Source organism: Prionailurus viverrinus, chromosome A1 (genome assembly GCF_022837055.1).
Source record: "Prionailurus viverrinus isolate Anna chromosome A1, UM_Priviv_1.0, whole genome shotgun sequence".
In the NCBI taxonomy this organism is placed as follows: Eukaryota; Metazoa; Chordata; class Mammalia; order Carnivora; family Felidae; genus Prionailurus; species Prionailurus viverrinus.
The window spans coordinates 7595090-7609718 of record NC_062561.1 but is presented as its reverse complement, the minus strand read 5'-3'; the positions used below and the strand labels follow the sequence as shown (position 1 = coordinate 7609718).

Here is a 14629-nt window from a genome sequence, read left to right as displayed (position 1 = left end):
CTGAAAATCCCCTCCGGAGCTCAACAGCGGGCCCTGTTACTGTCTTTTGTTTATAGCAAGACACAACCCCCAGCCAGCCTTGCTCTCCTAAGAACCCAGCCCCTTGGCCTCCAGGAACGTTCCATAAGCAGCGCGGATGACCGCATCCACAATAACCGGAGACCTGGGCCGTCCGCGTTCAGTCAGTGCCACGAAGCAAGCGTGATGACCGCTCGCGGCCCAGGAAAGAGAAGACACTCGGGTGAACCCCACGTTCCCGTCATCTGTAACTCCCGCCGACCCTGAACCTGGAAGAAAGCTTGCACTCTGTGATCATCTGCATCACAGTAAATAACACTCCAATTTCATTCTTTATAGTGTGTTCACAGAGACCTGGCAGCCAGGAACGTGCTCGTGACCCACGGGAAAGTGGTGAAGATCTGTGACTTTGGACTGGCTCGAGATATCATGAGTGACTCCAACTACGTTATCCGGGGCAATGTGAGGCTGCTACTTCGTACACGTTTTTTTATGCCGTCCCTGTGTGTTTTGTCATTGTTACGGTAGACAGCCGCACTCACTGTGGTGCGTGTTTGAGTCACGGCCACGTCCGAACGCTTGCTCACGGCAGTTAGCTTTCTTAGGCTTGACAGCTTTTTCTGTAGCTTCAGGGAATATCCCAGCTGTAATAAAAGCCAAGTAAAGGAGCATCACCTCTGTCACAGCAGATCAGGTCGGGTACCTTGGAGCACAAGCCACACTTTAAACAAAACCCGTTACCTGAGCCTACAGTTCCCGGAGCTGTAAAGTGACTAGAGTCCTGTTTCCAATCGCGGGATTTGGCAATAGCTACCATAAAACGTTTTTTTTTTTAAGTACGACATATAAATTAAATGTTAAATGCAAAATCTTTAAAGGCACAACATTGAACGTAAATGTTAGCTAGTGAATGTTTAGCATCTTATGACTGCCACACAGGGAGACCTAAAACATGACTGAATATAAAAAATTTAAAAAATTAATTAATTAGGGGCGCCTGGGTGGCGCAGTCGGTTAAGCGTCCGACTTCAGCCAGGTCACGACCTCACGGTCCGTGAGTTCGAGCCCCGCGTCGGGCTCTGGGCTGATGGCTCGGAGCCTGGAGCCTGTTTCCGATTCTGTGTCTCCCTCTCTCTCTGCCCCTCCCCCGTTCATGCTCTGTCTCTCTCTGTCCCAAAAATAAATAAACGTTGAAAAAAAATTTTTTTTAATTAATTAATTAATTAATTAAAAAATTTTAAAATCCCTAAGGATAGATGTGGGCTTATTATTTTTTTATGTTAGAGAGAGAACGCGCAGGGGAGAGGGGCAGGGGGAGAGAGCCGGTCTTCAGCAGGCTTCAGGTTCAGCGCTGAGCCCTATGTGGGGCTTGATCCCAAGACCCTGGGATCATGACCTGAGTCGACACCAAGGGTCGGATGCTCAGCCGACTGAGCCACCGAGGCGCCCTGTTGTGTGTTTTTTTTTTAATTTAAGATTTTATTTTTAAGTAATTTCTACACCCAGCGTGGGGCTCGAACTCATAACCCTGAGATCAAGAGTCTCATGCTCTACTGACTGAGCCAGCCAAGTGCCCCCCGATGTGTTATTTATAAGAGAGCTATTAGAAATACTAAATGATAAAATTGTGCAGTGAAAGAACGTGGCTGTAAGAATTACAACACCTGGAGTTAAGCACCCTGTCCTTACGTTTTGGAATTTCTGGGTGCTTTTTTGTCCCCACTTGTGAAATGATAATAACAGCGAGTGCTGACGCAGTGCCTACTGTGTGCTTAGCACTATCCTAAGTGCTTTACATATATTCATTTAGTCCTCAAAGCATCTCTCTTGGGGGTGAGGAAACTGAGGCCCAGAAACATAACTCTGCCCATGATTACACAGCACGTGGATTAGAGCACGGATGGGCTGAGCCCCAAGTCTGTGCATAACCGCTGGGACACGTGCAGCGTTTCCCGTGAGGATTATACGCTTCCCTCACTGAGGTTGTTGTGGGAATAAACCAATAAAACCAACATGAAAGCACCTGTCCGGGGGAAACGGCCAATAAACGTTAAAAATCAAATTAAACTGCATTCCCATTAGCATCAAATAACCATCCAGGCTGATGTTAGATCCATACCTCACTCGTTGGAGCTGAAGTCGTAAATGTGATCAAAGCTTCTGTGTGGCTGTGCAGTTTTTAACCTTACTAGCTGGCAGTCTCTTATGTGGGAAGGTGAATTTCATGTGGCACCTCGGTTAATCCGTGTAATTAATCAAATTAGCCAGACCAGCCTGTTTGGTTTTACCAGCTCATCGGTTTGTGCAGGATTTAAAATCGGGTTTCTTTCTTGAGCTTCAGTTTTGTTTTGTTTTGTTTTGTTATTTCCTTTAATAATCTCTACGTGCGATGTGGGGCTCGAACTCGTGACTCCCAGGTCAGGGCGCAGGCTCTACTGACTGAGTCGGCAAAGTACCCTTCGAGCTCTGATTTCACCGGGCAGGTTAAACATGCGTGGTGAGGGGCTCCTCAACTCACGAGAAAGAAAATACTACAAAAAGCTCTACCCCGGGAACCTATCCACCCCTACGTCTTGGTTCCCATCCCAGGCTGTACTAACTCAAAACCCGCCTCTCGTGCTCCTGGAAATTATTAAAGCCACAGAAGCCAGCCTGGTATCATTCCTGGAAGTGATGGCGTGTGCTCCCTTCACCACATTCCTGTAGGTGGTATTTCCACTAAAGTCCTTCCAAGAAGGTCGTCCACTAATTTACCAGTATCTCCTTACCTCTGGTCACCTGACTGGTTCCTCCTTCATGGTGTCTGCTGTGACACTTACCCATTTCCAAGCACAAGCCTTTGTTCACGAGGAGTTTTAAAGAGATGCCGGTTGATTTTTTTTTTTTTAAGCCTATTACTAGAATGTCGATTTGAAAGTGAAACACTTCCCCTTGGGCAATATGATCTCCTCAATGAAGGATTAAGAGCGGCTTTAGGAAAAAAATACACTTTATTATCGGCTAATAAGAGAAAAGAAACACGCCTCGTTCAGTCCGTGCACCACCCATCACCACTGATCGGTCCCCTCTTGGATTCCGCACAGGCCCGTCTCCCTGTAAAGTGGATGGCTCCCGAAAGCTTATTTGAAGGGGTCTACACCATAAAGAGTGACGTCTGGTCATATGGAATATTACTCTGGGAAATATTCTCACTTGGTAAGTTTTGCAGTTTGCTGCCAGCCGTTGCCCCCCACACGCTATCCCATTCCTAAATCAGGGTGCATGACCTGTGACCTCTAATGCTCCCCAGAGCTGGCTCGTCCTTACCTCTATGCAGTGTGTGCCGTTTCACGTTTTGTTTTTTTAAATTCTTTTTAATGTCTATTTATTTTTGAGAGAGAGAAACCAGGGGAGGGGCAGAGAGAGAGGGAGACACAGAATCCGAAGCAGGCTCCGGGCTCTGAGCCATCAGCACAGAGCCCGATGCGGGGCTCGAACTCAGGAGCCGCGAGACGGTGGCCTGAGTCAAAGTCGGAAGCTCAACCGACTGAGCCACCCAGGCGCCCCCTTTTTTTTTTTTAATTTTTTTTTCCTAATGTTTATTTAGAGACAGAGAGAGACAGAGCATGAGCAGGGGAGGGGCAGAGAGAGAGGGAGACACAGGATCCGAAGCAGGCTCCAGGCTCCGAGCTGTCGGCACAGAGCCCAACGCGGGGCTCGAACCCACCAACCGCGAGATCATCACCTGAGCCAAAGCTGGATGATTAACGCACTGAGCCACCCGGGCGCCCCCATTTCGTGCTTTATTTGTGGTGTCTGTAGGTCTGTCTACCCCCACCGGCCTGTAGCCACCGGCTGGAGGGCAGAAGTCCTGACTCTCCCCGCCCACGGCCTCACGCCAAGCAGTGTGGGGCCCATGGGAGCGCTCGGTCCATGCTTGTTCGTTGTTGAGTGAATGAAGAAACAAATGAGATGGTTTCTCCGCCCTAACGTTTTCCTCAGGTGTCAATCCGTACCCTGGCATTCCGGTCGACGCTAACTTCTATAAACTCATTCAGAGTGGATTTAAGATGGACCAGCCATTTTATGCTACAGAGGAAATGTAAGTTCACATCAGAGGGCAAGGTGGCCGAAATCGGGAATTTACAGTCTCTCTCGTTCCGAATGCATGACCCAAAAAAAAAAAAAAGCGCGCAACACTCCTTAATGCAAAATGCATATGATTCCTCTTTAAAAAAAAAAAAAAAAAGGGAAAGAAAAGGAAACTCTAATCCTTTTCTTGGGGGTGGGGGGCGGGGCTTCCTGAACAAAACTGAACCTTCCTGCCCTAACATACTATGAATTAGGGGCTTCAGTTCCTTTGCTTGAGGGATCCCTGGGGGTGATCCAACTCCCATCTCCCGACTTCTGGGCCACGTCGTAGTTTTTATTTTTTATTTTTTTAATTTTTTTTTAACGTTTATTTATTTTTGAGACCGAGAATGAACGGGGGAGGGGCAGAGAGAGAGGGAGACACAGAATCTGAAACAGGCTCCAGGCTCCGAGCTGTTGGCCCAGAGCCCGACGCGGGGCCCGAACCCACGGACCGCGAGATCATGACCTGAGCCGAAGTCGGACGCTTAAGCAACCGAGCCCCCCAGGCGCCCCACGTCGTAATTTTTAAAACGCATTTCTGTCCCTCATCTAATTTGCCCTTTCCGGTGGGAGTTGAAAATCTAGTAGAGCCCGTGCCGCAAAACAACCAGGCCGCAGCTGAGCAGCTGTACGGGGCCTCCGCTTCCCTTGGTTCAGCTTTCCTCTCCTTTCTCCTCCTCCTCTTGCTTTTACAGATACTTTATAATGCAATCGTGCTGGGCTTTTGACTCGAGGAAACGGCCGTCCTTCCCCAACCTGACCTCGTTTTTAGGATGTCAGCTGGCCGACGCAGAAGAAGCGGTAGGTAGCAGCACCCTGCTTGAAAAGGCGATGCTGGAGGGGTCCCCCGGGGGGCTCAGCTGGTCGGGCGGCCAGCTCTTGGTTTCGGCTCAGGTGGTGACCTCCCGAGTTTGGGAGTTCGAGCCCCGCGTCGGGCTCTGTGCTGGCAGCGCGGAGCCTGCTTGGGATTCCCTCTCCCTCCCTCTCTCTCTGCCCCTCCCCGACTCGTGCTGTCTCTCTCTGAACAAGTAAACTTGAAAAGGCGTCCTTAGAAAGGAAAGCGATAACTCAGAACACACGCTGGCTTCCCGAGACCCAAGGATACCACGTGGTCTTTCTCACCACGATTTGTCTCGTTTGCCCTTTAAAAGTTGTATGGGGTGAGATATATTTATTGGTAACTGGGTTTTTTTTTTTTTTTTTGCGGGGGGGAGGGGGGGAGCTCTCCCTAAAGGTTTCGGCCAATTGAGAAATTAAATGTCCAGTGCACAGGACTAGACAACCAAATAAAACTGAATCCCTGAGCACCCCCTCCACCGCCCCCCGCCCCACCGCCGACCGTTAGCATGGAGTAATCGCACGACTCAGTCATGTAATACAGTATTGTGGAGAGAACATTGCCCTGCAGTCCTGAGAGTCGAATCCCAGTCCTACCATGCGGTCTCCTCATTGCTGTGTGCATTACGGCAAATCGTTCCTCTGGGTCTTACTTTTCTCACCTGTAAAATGGGTTGTCACGCCGGGTGATCCTTGAGCGCTGTGAACTTGGAATCCCTCTGCTAACTCTTCTCCCCAGTAATACAACCTGGTGTAGTGAACGGAACCATCCTCTAGAGGCCGTGGACAAAGGATGGGACCTTGAACCTCCAGTACCCAGGTTCAAATCTTGGCTCCGTCATTTACATCTTACAGGCCTCGATTAAGTCAATCTTTTGTTGGCTCTCAGTTTCCGTGTCTGAAATACGGGACTAACAGATCTTACTTTGGGGAGCTCTAAAGAGTAAATAAACTGATGTATGTGCAAAGACTTCCCACACAGCAGGCACTTGGTAGTTAATAAATGTTAGCTACATAGGCACCTGACTCTTTTTTTTTTTTTTCAACGTTTATTTATTTTTGGGACAGAGAGAGACAGAGCATGAACGGGGGAGGGGCAGAGAGAGAGGGAGACACAGAACCGGAAACAGGCTCCAGGCTCTGAGCCATCAGCCCAGAGCCCGACGCGGGGCTCGAACTCGCAGACCGCGAGATCGTGACCTGGCTGAAGTTGGACGCCTAACCGACTGCGCCACCCAGGCGCCCCGGCACCTGACTCTTTAAATGGATTGTCTGTGCTCTTTTTCTAAATTACTGAGTCCGTTTTCAATTCTGTGGCCTCTCCAGAGACCTGGGTATAGGTCGTGTGTGGCCTGTCCTCCTGGCAGGATGTTCGAAGAATCCCATTCGATCATTCGTCTGTTTGCTTGTTTGTTTTTGGATTTTGTTGTTGTTGTTGTTTTGGTGAGAGAGTGAGCATGAGCAGGGGAGGGGCAGACAGAGGGGGGAACAGAGGATCCGAGGCAGGATCCGCGCAGCCAGCAGCGAGCCCAGCGCGGGGTTCGAACTCACAAACCCTGAGATCGTGACCTGAGCCGAGGTCGGACGCTTAACCGACTGAGCCTCCCGGGCGCCCCTGAAAAAAAATCACATTTGGAAACGAAAATATGGTCAGGGAATTAGGTCCAGAAAGTCGGGGGAGATGGAAGGCCTCAGGGCTATCGAGTAGATGACCCGGAAATAGTTAATGACGCTATTAGAGAAACTGAAAGAAGAATCGTGGAGAGAAAACAAGAAAGGAGCTGTTGAGGCAAAGGGGAAGCACCAAGTAATTTTCACTGGCTGGGGAGCTGGCTTTGGGTCCACAGTGGTCTTATTTGCGCTAGAATTTTGGGAAGAATGAGTAGGATTTTGGCTGCTGGGGGATGGGGGGTTGGTGGAGTGTTCCAGGCTGGATGAGCGATAGAAGTAAAGGTTCACGGGTGAGAGAGGCGAATGGAAAACAAATGGTTGTGGCTAAAGTATAGGGCGAGTAGGGGAACACGGAGGAAAACAAGACTATAAAGGTAGTGCGCCAGGGTGGAGGGTCCGCTGCGGCCGAACCGTCCCTTGGCTTTGTTCAGGACCGCCTTGGACTCGGTGTGCAGCTGTCCTCTGTCCCCATGCCCCCAGGACGTCCAAATCCCTCTCCCTCTGTTCGGGGGCCTTCGACATATCAGGGATTGTTGAATGGCAGGGTGTCCACGGACGATGACTCAGCTGAGGGTATCCAAGCTCAGGTACATCCCTTCAACTTCTCCCCCCCCCCCCCCCCCCCCCGTTCTCTTCCTCTCTGCCCCCTGACCCTCTGTGATGGAAAGTTCTTTTCCCTACCCGTCTCAGAGCCACTGATGGCCAGCTGTAGCTCCTTTAGGTAAATGACAAAATAGTGTCCCTGCCAGGGAGACATTCATCCGCCCAGCCACCGTGGGGAGCCTCTCACCCCCGGCTGGTGCAGTGGGCTCCAGTCTAGAAGCCCGGGGAGCAGAGGATTTGCAGAATGGACAGACATGCTTCAAGATTTGTCTCGAAGCCCAGATCGCTACGTGTGTGACAGATGTTAACCGGGCTTATGGTGGTGACCCTCTCGCAATAGATACCCAGAGACGAATCGTGTCGTACGCCTGAAGCTAATCCAGTGTTACATGTCCCTTATACATCCGTTTTTTTTTTTTTTTTTTAAAAAGGAGCCAGATCAAGCTACTCCCTCGTCTCCAAAGACCCCCCTGTAACTTCTCCGGTCAGATTTCAGGGTCCTTCTTCTGAGTCCCCGTAACACTATGTGACACTCTGAGACTCAGTGTTGTGTGATACTTTTGCTTTCCCATCACTAGACTTGGCTCACGAGGTCAAGGACACGCACTGTTCATCTTCACATCACCTGTGTGGTCCCACAGGCAGGAGACACTCACAGCATGAGGGTACGTTAGAGGCCCCGTCTGTTTTGTTCGCTGTGACATACCCAGTGCTTGGCGTATAGGAAGGGCTAAGCAACGATATCTGGAAGAAAGGAAGCGTAAAAGCAAGTTTGGGGAGGCAAAAGCGAAACAGCACGAGGAAGGACATCCGTTAAGAGGTGACTGTGGCAGCAGAGGTGAGCAAAGGAGGGAGTGAACTGGACCGCGGCAGGGGGGAGGGGTGCAGAGGAGAGGGACACACGGCTCCTGTTTCAAGAAAGGGGCCTGAACTCACATCACCTCTCCTTTCATATCAGTGCCCACAAATTATAGGATATATAATATAATATAGAAATATATTATAAATGTATCATATATAATGTATTGCAAATAAATATAATACAAATATAAAGGATTTCTATTTGTAATACAAATTTGTATTTGTAGTACAAATTTGTATATTGTAATACAAATACAAATATTTAATATAAATATTAAAATATAGATACATACACTACATATTTTTATTACTTTTTATTTTATGTATCAAAAAAAATTTTAATGTTAATTTTTGAGAGAGAGAGAGGGACAGACAGAGCATGAACGGGGCAGGGCAGGAAGTGAGAGAGACTCAGAATCCCAAGCAGGCTCCAGGCTCCGAGCCGTCAGCACAGGTCCCGATGCGGGGCTCAAACTCATGAACCACGATATCACAACCTGAGCCGAAGACAGACACTTAACCCACTGAGCCACCCAGGCGCCCCTGTTATATATTTTTAAAGAAGTGAGGCCATAATTGCCTTTGAAAGCCAGAAGGTGATCTCTGTGGACCGGGAACGGTGGAAAACGCCTGGGATGATGAAAGCAGTCAGGACTGAAGGGAGAAGACCCACGACAGAGGACTCTTTGAAAGGATAAGGACACGTGCTTCCCTAATGGGCAGGGAGAGGTCTGGTAGGATCTTGCAGTGGTTCCACAGTGGGGGCAGCCACACTGTTAAGTACACGTAAGAATAAAGCAAGTGTTAAAAATGTGAGTCTAACCACCGTTAAAAGAGAATATAATATATCTCAGGTGTAGTGTAGAAATAAAAATATAGTTTATAATCTCAGGTGTGGGGCGCCTGGGTGGCTCAGTAGGTTAAGCGTCCGACTTTGGGCTCAGGTCATGATCTCACCGCTCGTCAGTAAGTTCAAGCCCCACATCAGGCTCTGTGCTGACAGCTCGGAGCCTGGAGCCTGCTTCGGATTCTGTGTCTCCCTCTTTCTCTCTGCCCCTCCCCTGCTTGCTCCCTGTCTCTCTCTCAATAAACAAATAAACAAACAAACAAACAATTATAATCTCAGGTGTAGCGTAGAAATAAAAAAGGACCATAGAAAACTTGATCAACCCAACAAAGCAGGGGAGAGAGAAACAAAGAACATTCATGGAAATAGAAAAAAAAAAAACACAAAAAAGCAGGATTCGTAAGTCCACTTAGGAAAGAGAATTTCAAAATAAATGTGCCTGTCATCATACAGGCACATTAACTGACCTCAGTGCAGTGGAATGGGACATCGCCAAGAACAACCAAAAAGGCCCCAACATCTGACGTCAGAGATGAAAATCCCTGCTTACAGAAGTCTTTGGTTCACAAGAAGGAGGAGGAAGGAAAAAGAAATAAAAATAGACCCCGCTTATTAAAACCTGTAGGAGCCAGCCACGTTTATAATTCTAAATTCATTTGTTAGAAAACAAAAAAGAATGAAAATGAATGACTTCAACTTTCAACTCAAGAAACTAAGAAAAAAAAAAAAACCGAACAGCAATGTATGAGGAGACAGAGAGGAAGAAGAGAAAGAACAAAGCAGCAGAACAGAACTAATAGAGGGGCACCTGGGTGGCTCAGGCGGTTAAACATCTGTCTTCGGCTCAGGTCATGATCTCTCAGTTCATGGGTTCGAGCCCCGCATCGGGCTCTGTGCTGACTGGTCGGAGCCTAGAGCCTGCTTCGGGTTCTGTGTCTCCCTCTCTCTCTGTGTCCCTCCCCTGCTCGCTCTCTGTCTTTCTCTCAAAAATAAACAAATATTAAAAACAAAAAAAGAACTAATATTGATACAGGCAGAATTCATTAAACTGAGAGTAGCCCCCAAAACAAAATAATAGTGATGGTCAGGAAAGCCAAAAGTTGTTTTTGAACTAATAATTTAATTGCTCCCATTTTTGGTGTCATGTACACTTCCTAACATGTTACCCATAATAATACATTTAATTCTCATTTCAGGCTCACGAAGTAAGTTCAACCATTACCTCTTTTGCAGATCAGTAAACAGAGATACAGAGAGGTTCAGTAATTTGCCCAAGGTCACACAGTAAGGGTCAGACTTAGGGGTTGAATACAACAGTCTGGAAGTGGTTGACACTGTATATTAATATTGTATATTAACACAGTGTACAAATATACCACTAAAACACACTGTGAAGAGAGCAATTAAGAAAGAAGAGACAGCACAAATAAGATTCAGGATAAAAAGAACGTAATTATGGATAGGGACACCATTTTCTTTTCTTTTCTTCTTTTTTTAAAAAATGTTTATTTTAATGTTTATTCTCGAGAGGGAGACAGACAGAGACAGAGTGTGAGTGGGGGAGGGTCAGAGAGAGAGGGAGACACGGAATCCGAAGCAGGCTCGGGGCTCCGAGCTCTCAGCCCAGAGCCCGATGCGGGGCTCGAACTCACAAACCGCGAGATCATGACCTGAGCCGAAGTCGGTCGCTTAATGGGACACCATTTTCAAAAGTGTAAGAAAACCTTACGCACCTCTTTCCACGGATGCACTTGGAAAGCTGGGGTTTCAAAATTTTTATAAGGAGAATGTACTTACGGATTACTTGTGCCATTAAAAATTCATTTAAAAAATCGCTTACAGGGGTGAAGGAGGTACAGGCTTCCGGGTATAATGACTAAGTCACCAGGATGAAAGGTACAGCATAGGGAATAAGTCAGTGGTAGTGTAACAAAAAGTGTATGGTGATAGAAGGCAGCCACGCTCTGGTGAACACGGTGACATACAGACTCGTGGAATCACTATGTTGTACACCTGAAGCTGATGTAACATTGTGTGTCACTTATACGTCAGTTAGACCAATTACGTAAATAAAAATCCATGAAAGAAATGGAAAAGGAAGACATGAAAAGCAGTAATATACCCGAACGCGCCCCAGGGACGGACTGACTGGCTCTGGGAGCACAGCGAGCTCGAGGAGATGGTTCCGGAACTTCTGGATCACGGGACTGGCAGTGCGCCAAGTGGAATTGCAAACACAGGAAGCAGGGAAGGTTTGGGGATGAAAGATCATGAATACAGGTTGGGTCTGAAGCATCCCCGGTGTTTCTGTCACAGCCTCGCTCGGAGGGTTAGATATCCAACGCCCGAGATGTACATTTGGTTCAACAGGTCATGACCAACTGCTGCTTTCCAAAAAACACATATCATCCCTGTTCATCCTTCCAGGTACAGGCAAAGTGTTATTGTGCAGACCAGGGTCAAAAGGATATTTCTCTCGATCTGCTTTCCAGAAAGAAAAAAATTAAAGAGTAGGAGGCGGTCCGCTCAGTTACCAAACTGTGAAAAACAGACAACCCTTGTCTTGTCCTAAGGCTCTGGAGAAAATAGTGTTCCCAAACACAGCTGACGGTGCAGCCTGAGTGTTTCAGCACTCAAATATGCGTCCCCTTGGATCCAGAGATGCCACTTCCCCGTTCATCCCAGAGACAGACGAGGCCAGTGTAACCTTTGCAGTTTTATGTTACATAACCAGTCCACCGAAAGATTAGTTAGGGGCGGCCGGGTGGCTCAGTCCGCCGAGCGTCCAACTTTTGGTGCTGGCTCAGGTCATGATCTCGCGGTCGTGGGATTGAACCCTATGTGCGGCTCCTCGCTGAGCATGGAGATTGTTTGGGCTTCTCTCCCTCCCTCTGTCTCTCTGTCTCTCTCTCTCTGCCCCTCCCCCCCTCGCACTCCATCTCTCAAAAATAAATAAATGGTTCATTGATTTTAAAAAAGTTTGGGGCGCCTGGGTGGCACAGTCGGTTAAGCGTCCGACTTCAGCCAGGTCACGATCTCGCGGTCCGTGAGTTCGAGCCCCGCGGCAGGCTCTGGGCTGATGGCTCAGAGCCTGGAGCCTGTTTCCGATTCTGTGTCTCCCTCTCTCTCTGCCCCTCCCCCGTTCATGCTCTGTCTCTCTCTGTCCCCAAAAAAATAAATAAACGTTGATAAAAAAGTTTAATGATGGTACATCAGTACTATGGAATGCTAGGCTGCTGTTAAAAAGATAAATGTGCTCCCATTCCGTCAACAGGGAAAATATATAACGCACGTAACATCCGGACAACATATTAGCAACTCAGAATAAGGATTGAAACCAGAATCTACACTCTCAGCCTACGGATACACAATTGTGTATGCACAGCAGACTATAATGGTGGCCACCTCTGATGAGTTTAGCTTGTTTTCTATACATCTTCCTATATGGCTTACGTTATCTCTATGAATGTGCATTAACTTTATCATCAGACAAAAAGTAGAACTGCTTTCATTTTGGAAAAGCACTCTAAAGTCACCCAAGTGAAACTCAAGCATCAGTCCCCCGTATTAATTGCATAATGAACAGGTCTCTCTTAGTGGCCTTTCTCTTTTACGGTTTTACCGCGCAGCTTTAGGATTTCTAGATCGAGATTTTGTAGCCAAGATTAGAAATAATAATGGAATAAAATGCTCGACTTGATTTCTCCGTGAATAAAAGGACCAAATCTGCTTTGTCAATTAATATCCTCTTAAGATTATTCTCTAAGGCTTGTGTATAGTAATGGCAAGTAATTTGCAATAAAGCCCCGTGACATGTACGTCATCATCGGATGGTAACCAGTGTTGTGTCTTTTTTCCCACGTTCAGATGTATCAGAACACGGATGGCCATGTTTCCGACCGTCCGTCCGTCTACCAAAACAGGCAGCCTTACAGCAGAGAGGTGGAATCGGGTTTACTCACTCCACAGGCTCCTGTCGAAGATTCCTAGAGAAACGACTTAGTCTTAAGGACTTCCTCCCTTCAACCCCCAGCTTAAACAGGCTATAGATTACCAAAACAGGATTAATCTCATCACTAAAAGAAAGTATATTCTCAACTGCTGCTTTGCTGGACTTTTCTCTAGAAGCTCTCTGTATTTACTCTTGTTTTCAAAGGAACTTTTGTAAAAATCACATCATCCTTTGCACAAGGCAGGAAGAGCTGGTAATTAACTTTATTGGAGCATCTACCCACATCCAAAGGCCTTCTCAGTCTGGCTTCAGTGAAAATTGTGTACCTGAACTATAGTATATTCTTGTAAATACATAAAACAAAAGCATTTTGCTAAGGAGAAGCTGATATGATTTTTTTAAATCTATGTTTTAAAACAATATGTAACTTTTCCAGCTATTTAGTGATATATTTTATGAATGAAAATAAAATTTCTTCTATAGAGTTGTTTGTGATTGAATTGTTTGCATGGTCTATTTAGGGCAAGACTGAACTGGAGGGGAGGAACCTAATGAAATTGTGTGCAATGTTCTGTTTTTTTTTTTTTTTTTTCCTACTGAGAAGGTCCGTCCTCTTGTTGGATCCTTAAAAGGATCTGTGACTCCTGCCCCCAGACCAGGAACCAAACAGCTGGCGAAGGCTTGCTTTTCTGCAGCACTCCATTGATTCAGCCTCCCTCGTCCTTTGAAGCTCAGCTCCCTCCCTCCCACAGGCTTATAAACTTGGACTTGCCCCTGTCCTTACATTCCAGTGTGGTTCTTGGTGAAGGTCTGCCTTCTCTCGTCCTCCCTTCCAGTGCCTCGGTTAAGATAAGAGCCCTGAAGCCAGTCCCGCTAGGCCGGACTTCTCTGTCCACCACTCTTCGCCATGCAACGTTGGGCAAGTAACTGAACTTCGTTAGGCCCCAGTTTCCCGTTCTGGAAGAAGAGATAATGATGGATGGAATCTCTCTCACAGGGTTGCTGTAAGAATTAGATGGATGACATACATAATATATGCATGTCATAAATATACACATACACAGATGGTCCCCAACTTATAGTGGTTCAACTTACTATTTTTCAACTTTACGACGGCGCAAAAGGGATACACGTTCAGTAGAGACGGTCCTTTGAATTTTGAATTTCGATCTTTTCCTGGGTTAGCGATATTACCCTCTTTCATGATGCTGGACAGTAGAAGCTCCCAGTCTGCCGTGGGATCACAGGGTAAACAAGCAACACCCTGGCTGGCATTCTGGTGTTTACTCTGGGTACGGTATTCAGTCTGTGACATGAGAGATCCAACACTTTATTATAAAATAGGCTGGGTGTAGATGATTTTGCCCAACCGGAGGCTGACATCAGTATTCTGAGCACATTTGAGGTGGGCCAGGCTAAGCTGTGATGTTCGGTAGGTTGGGTCTATTAAATACATTTCAACTTATGATATTTTCAACTTCCTGTGGGTTTACTGGAACATGGCCCCTCCTGGGATGTTTATTCCTCGTTAAGCCCTTGCTTTGTTGCTAGACCTGAGCTCTGTCTTATACTTTAGGTCTTTGTCAGCTCCACCAGCCATCATGAGTGATGGCTTCCTCTGCTGAAATCTACAAGCTTCTTGTCCATATCATCCAACTGGCCCTTAACGTGAACATCCTTTCTTTTCACTTGGATTTCTTTCAAGCAACAAAAATGTATTATCTTTC

General features: G+C 47.0%; 1 protein-coding gene across 2 annotated transcripts in view; it reads left to right on the top strand.

The window, feature by feature from the left end:
* FLT3 (fms related receptor tyrosine kinase 3) overlaps window positions 1-13350 on the top strand; it is a 126124-nt gene extending 112774 nt beyond the window's left edge. For both annotated transcript variants that reach the window (XM_047876134.1, XM_047876125.1), the window contains exons 20-24: window positions 358-480; window positions 3102-3213; window positions 4000-4099; window positions 4827-4932; window positions 12818-13350. In XM_047876134.1, coding sequence (XP_047732090.1) covers window positions 358-480; window positions 3102-3213; window positions 4000-4099; window positions 4827-4932; window positions 12818-12940 — 564 coding nt within the window. In that variant the 3' untranslated portion in view covers window positions 12941-13350. The remainder of the gene's footprint in view (window positions 1-357; window positions 481-3101; window positions 3214-3999; window positions 4100-4826; window positions 4933-12817) is intronic.
* Window positions 13351-14629: the final 1279 nt, after the last annotated feature.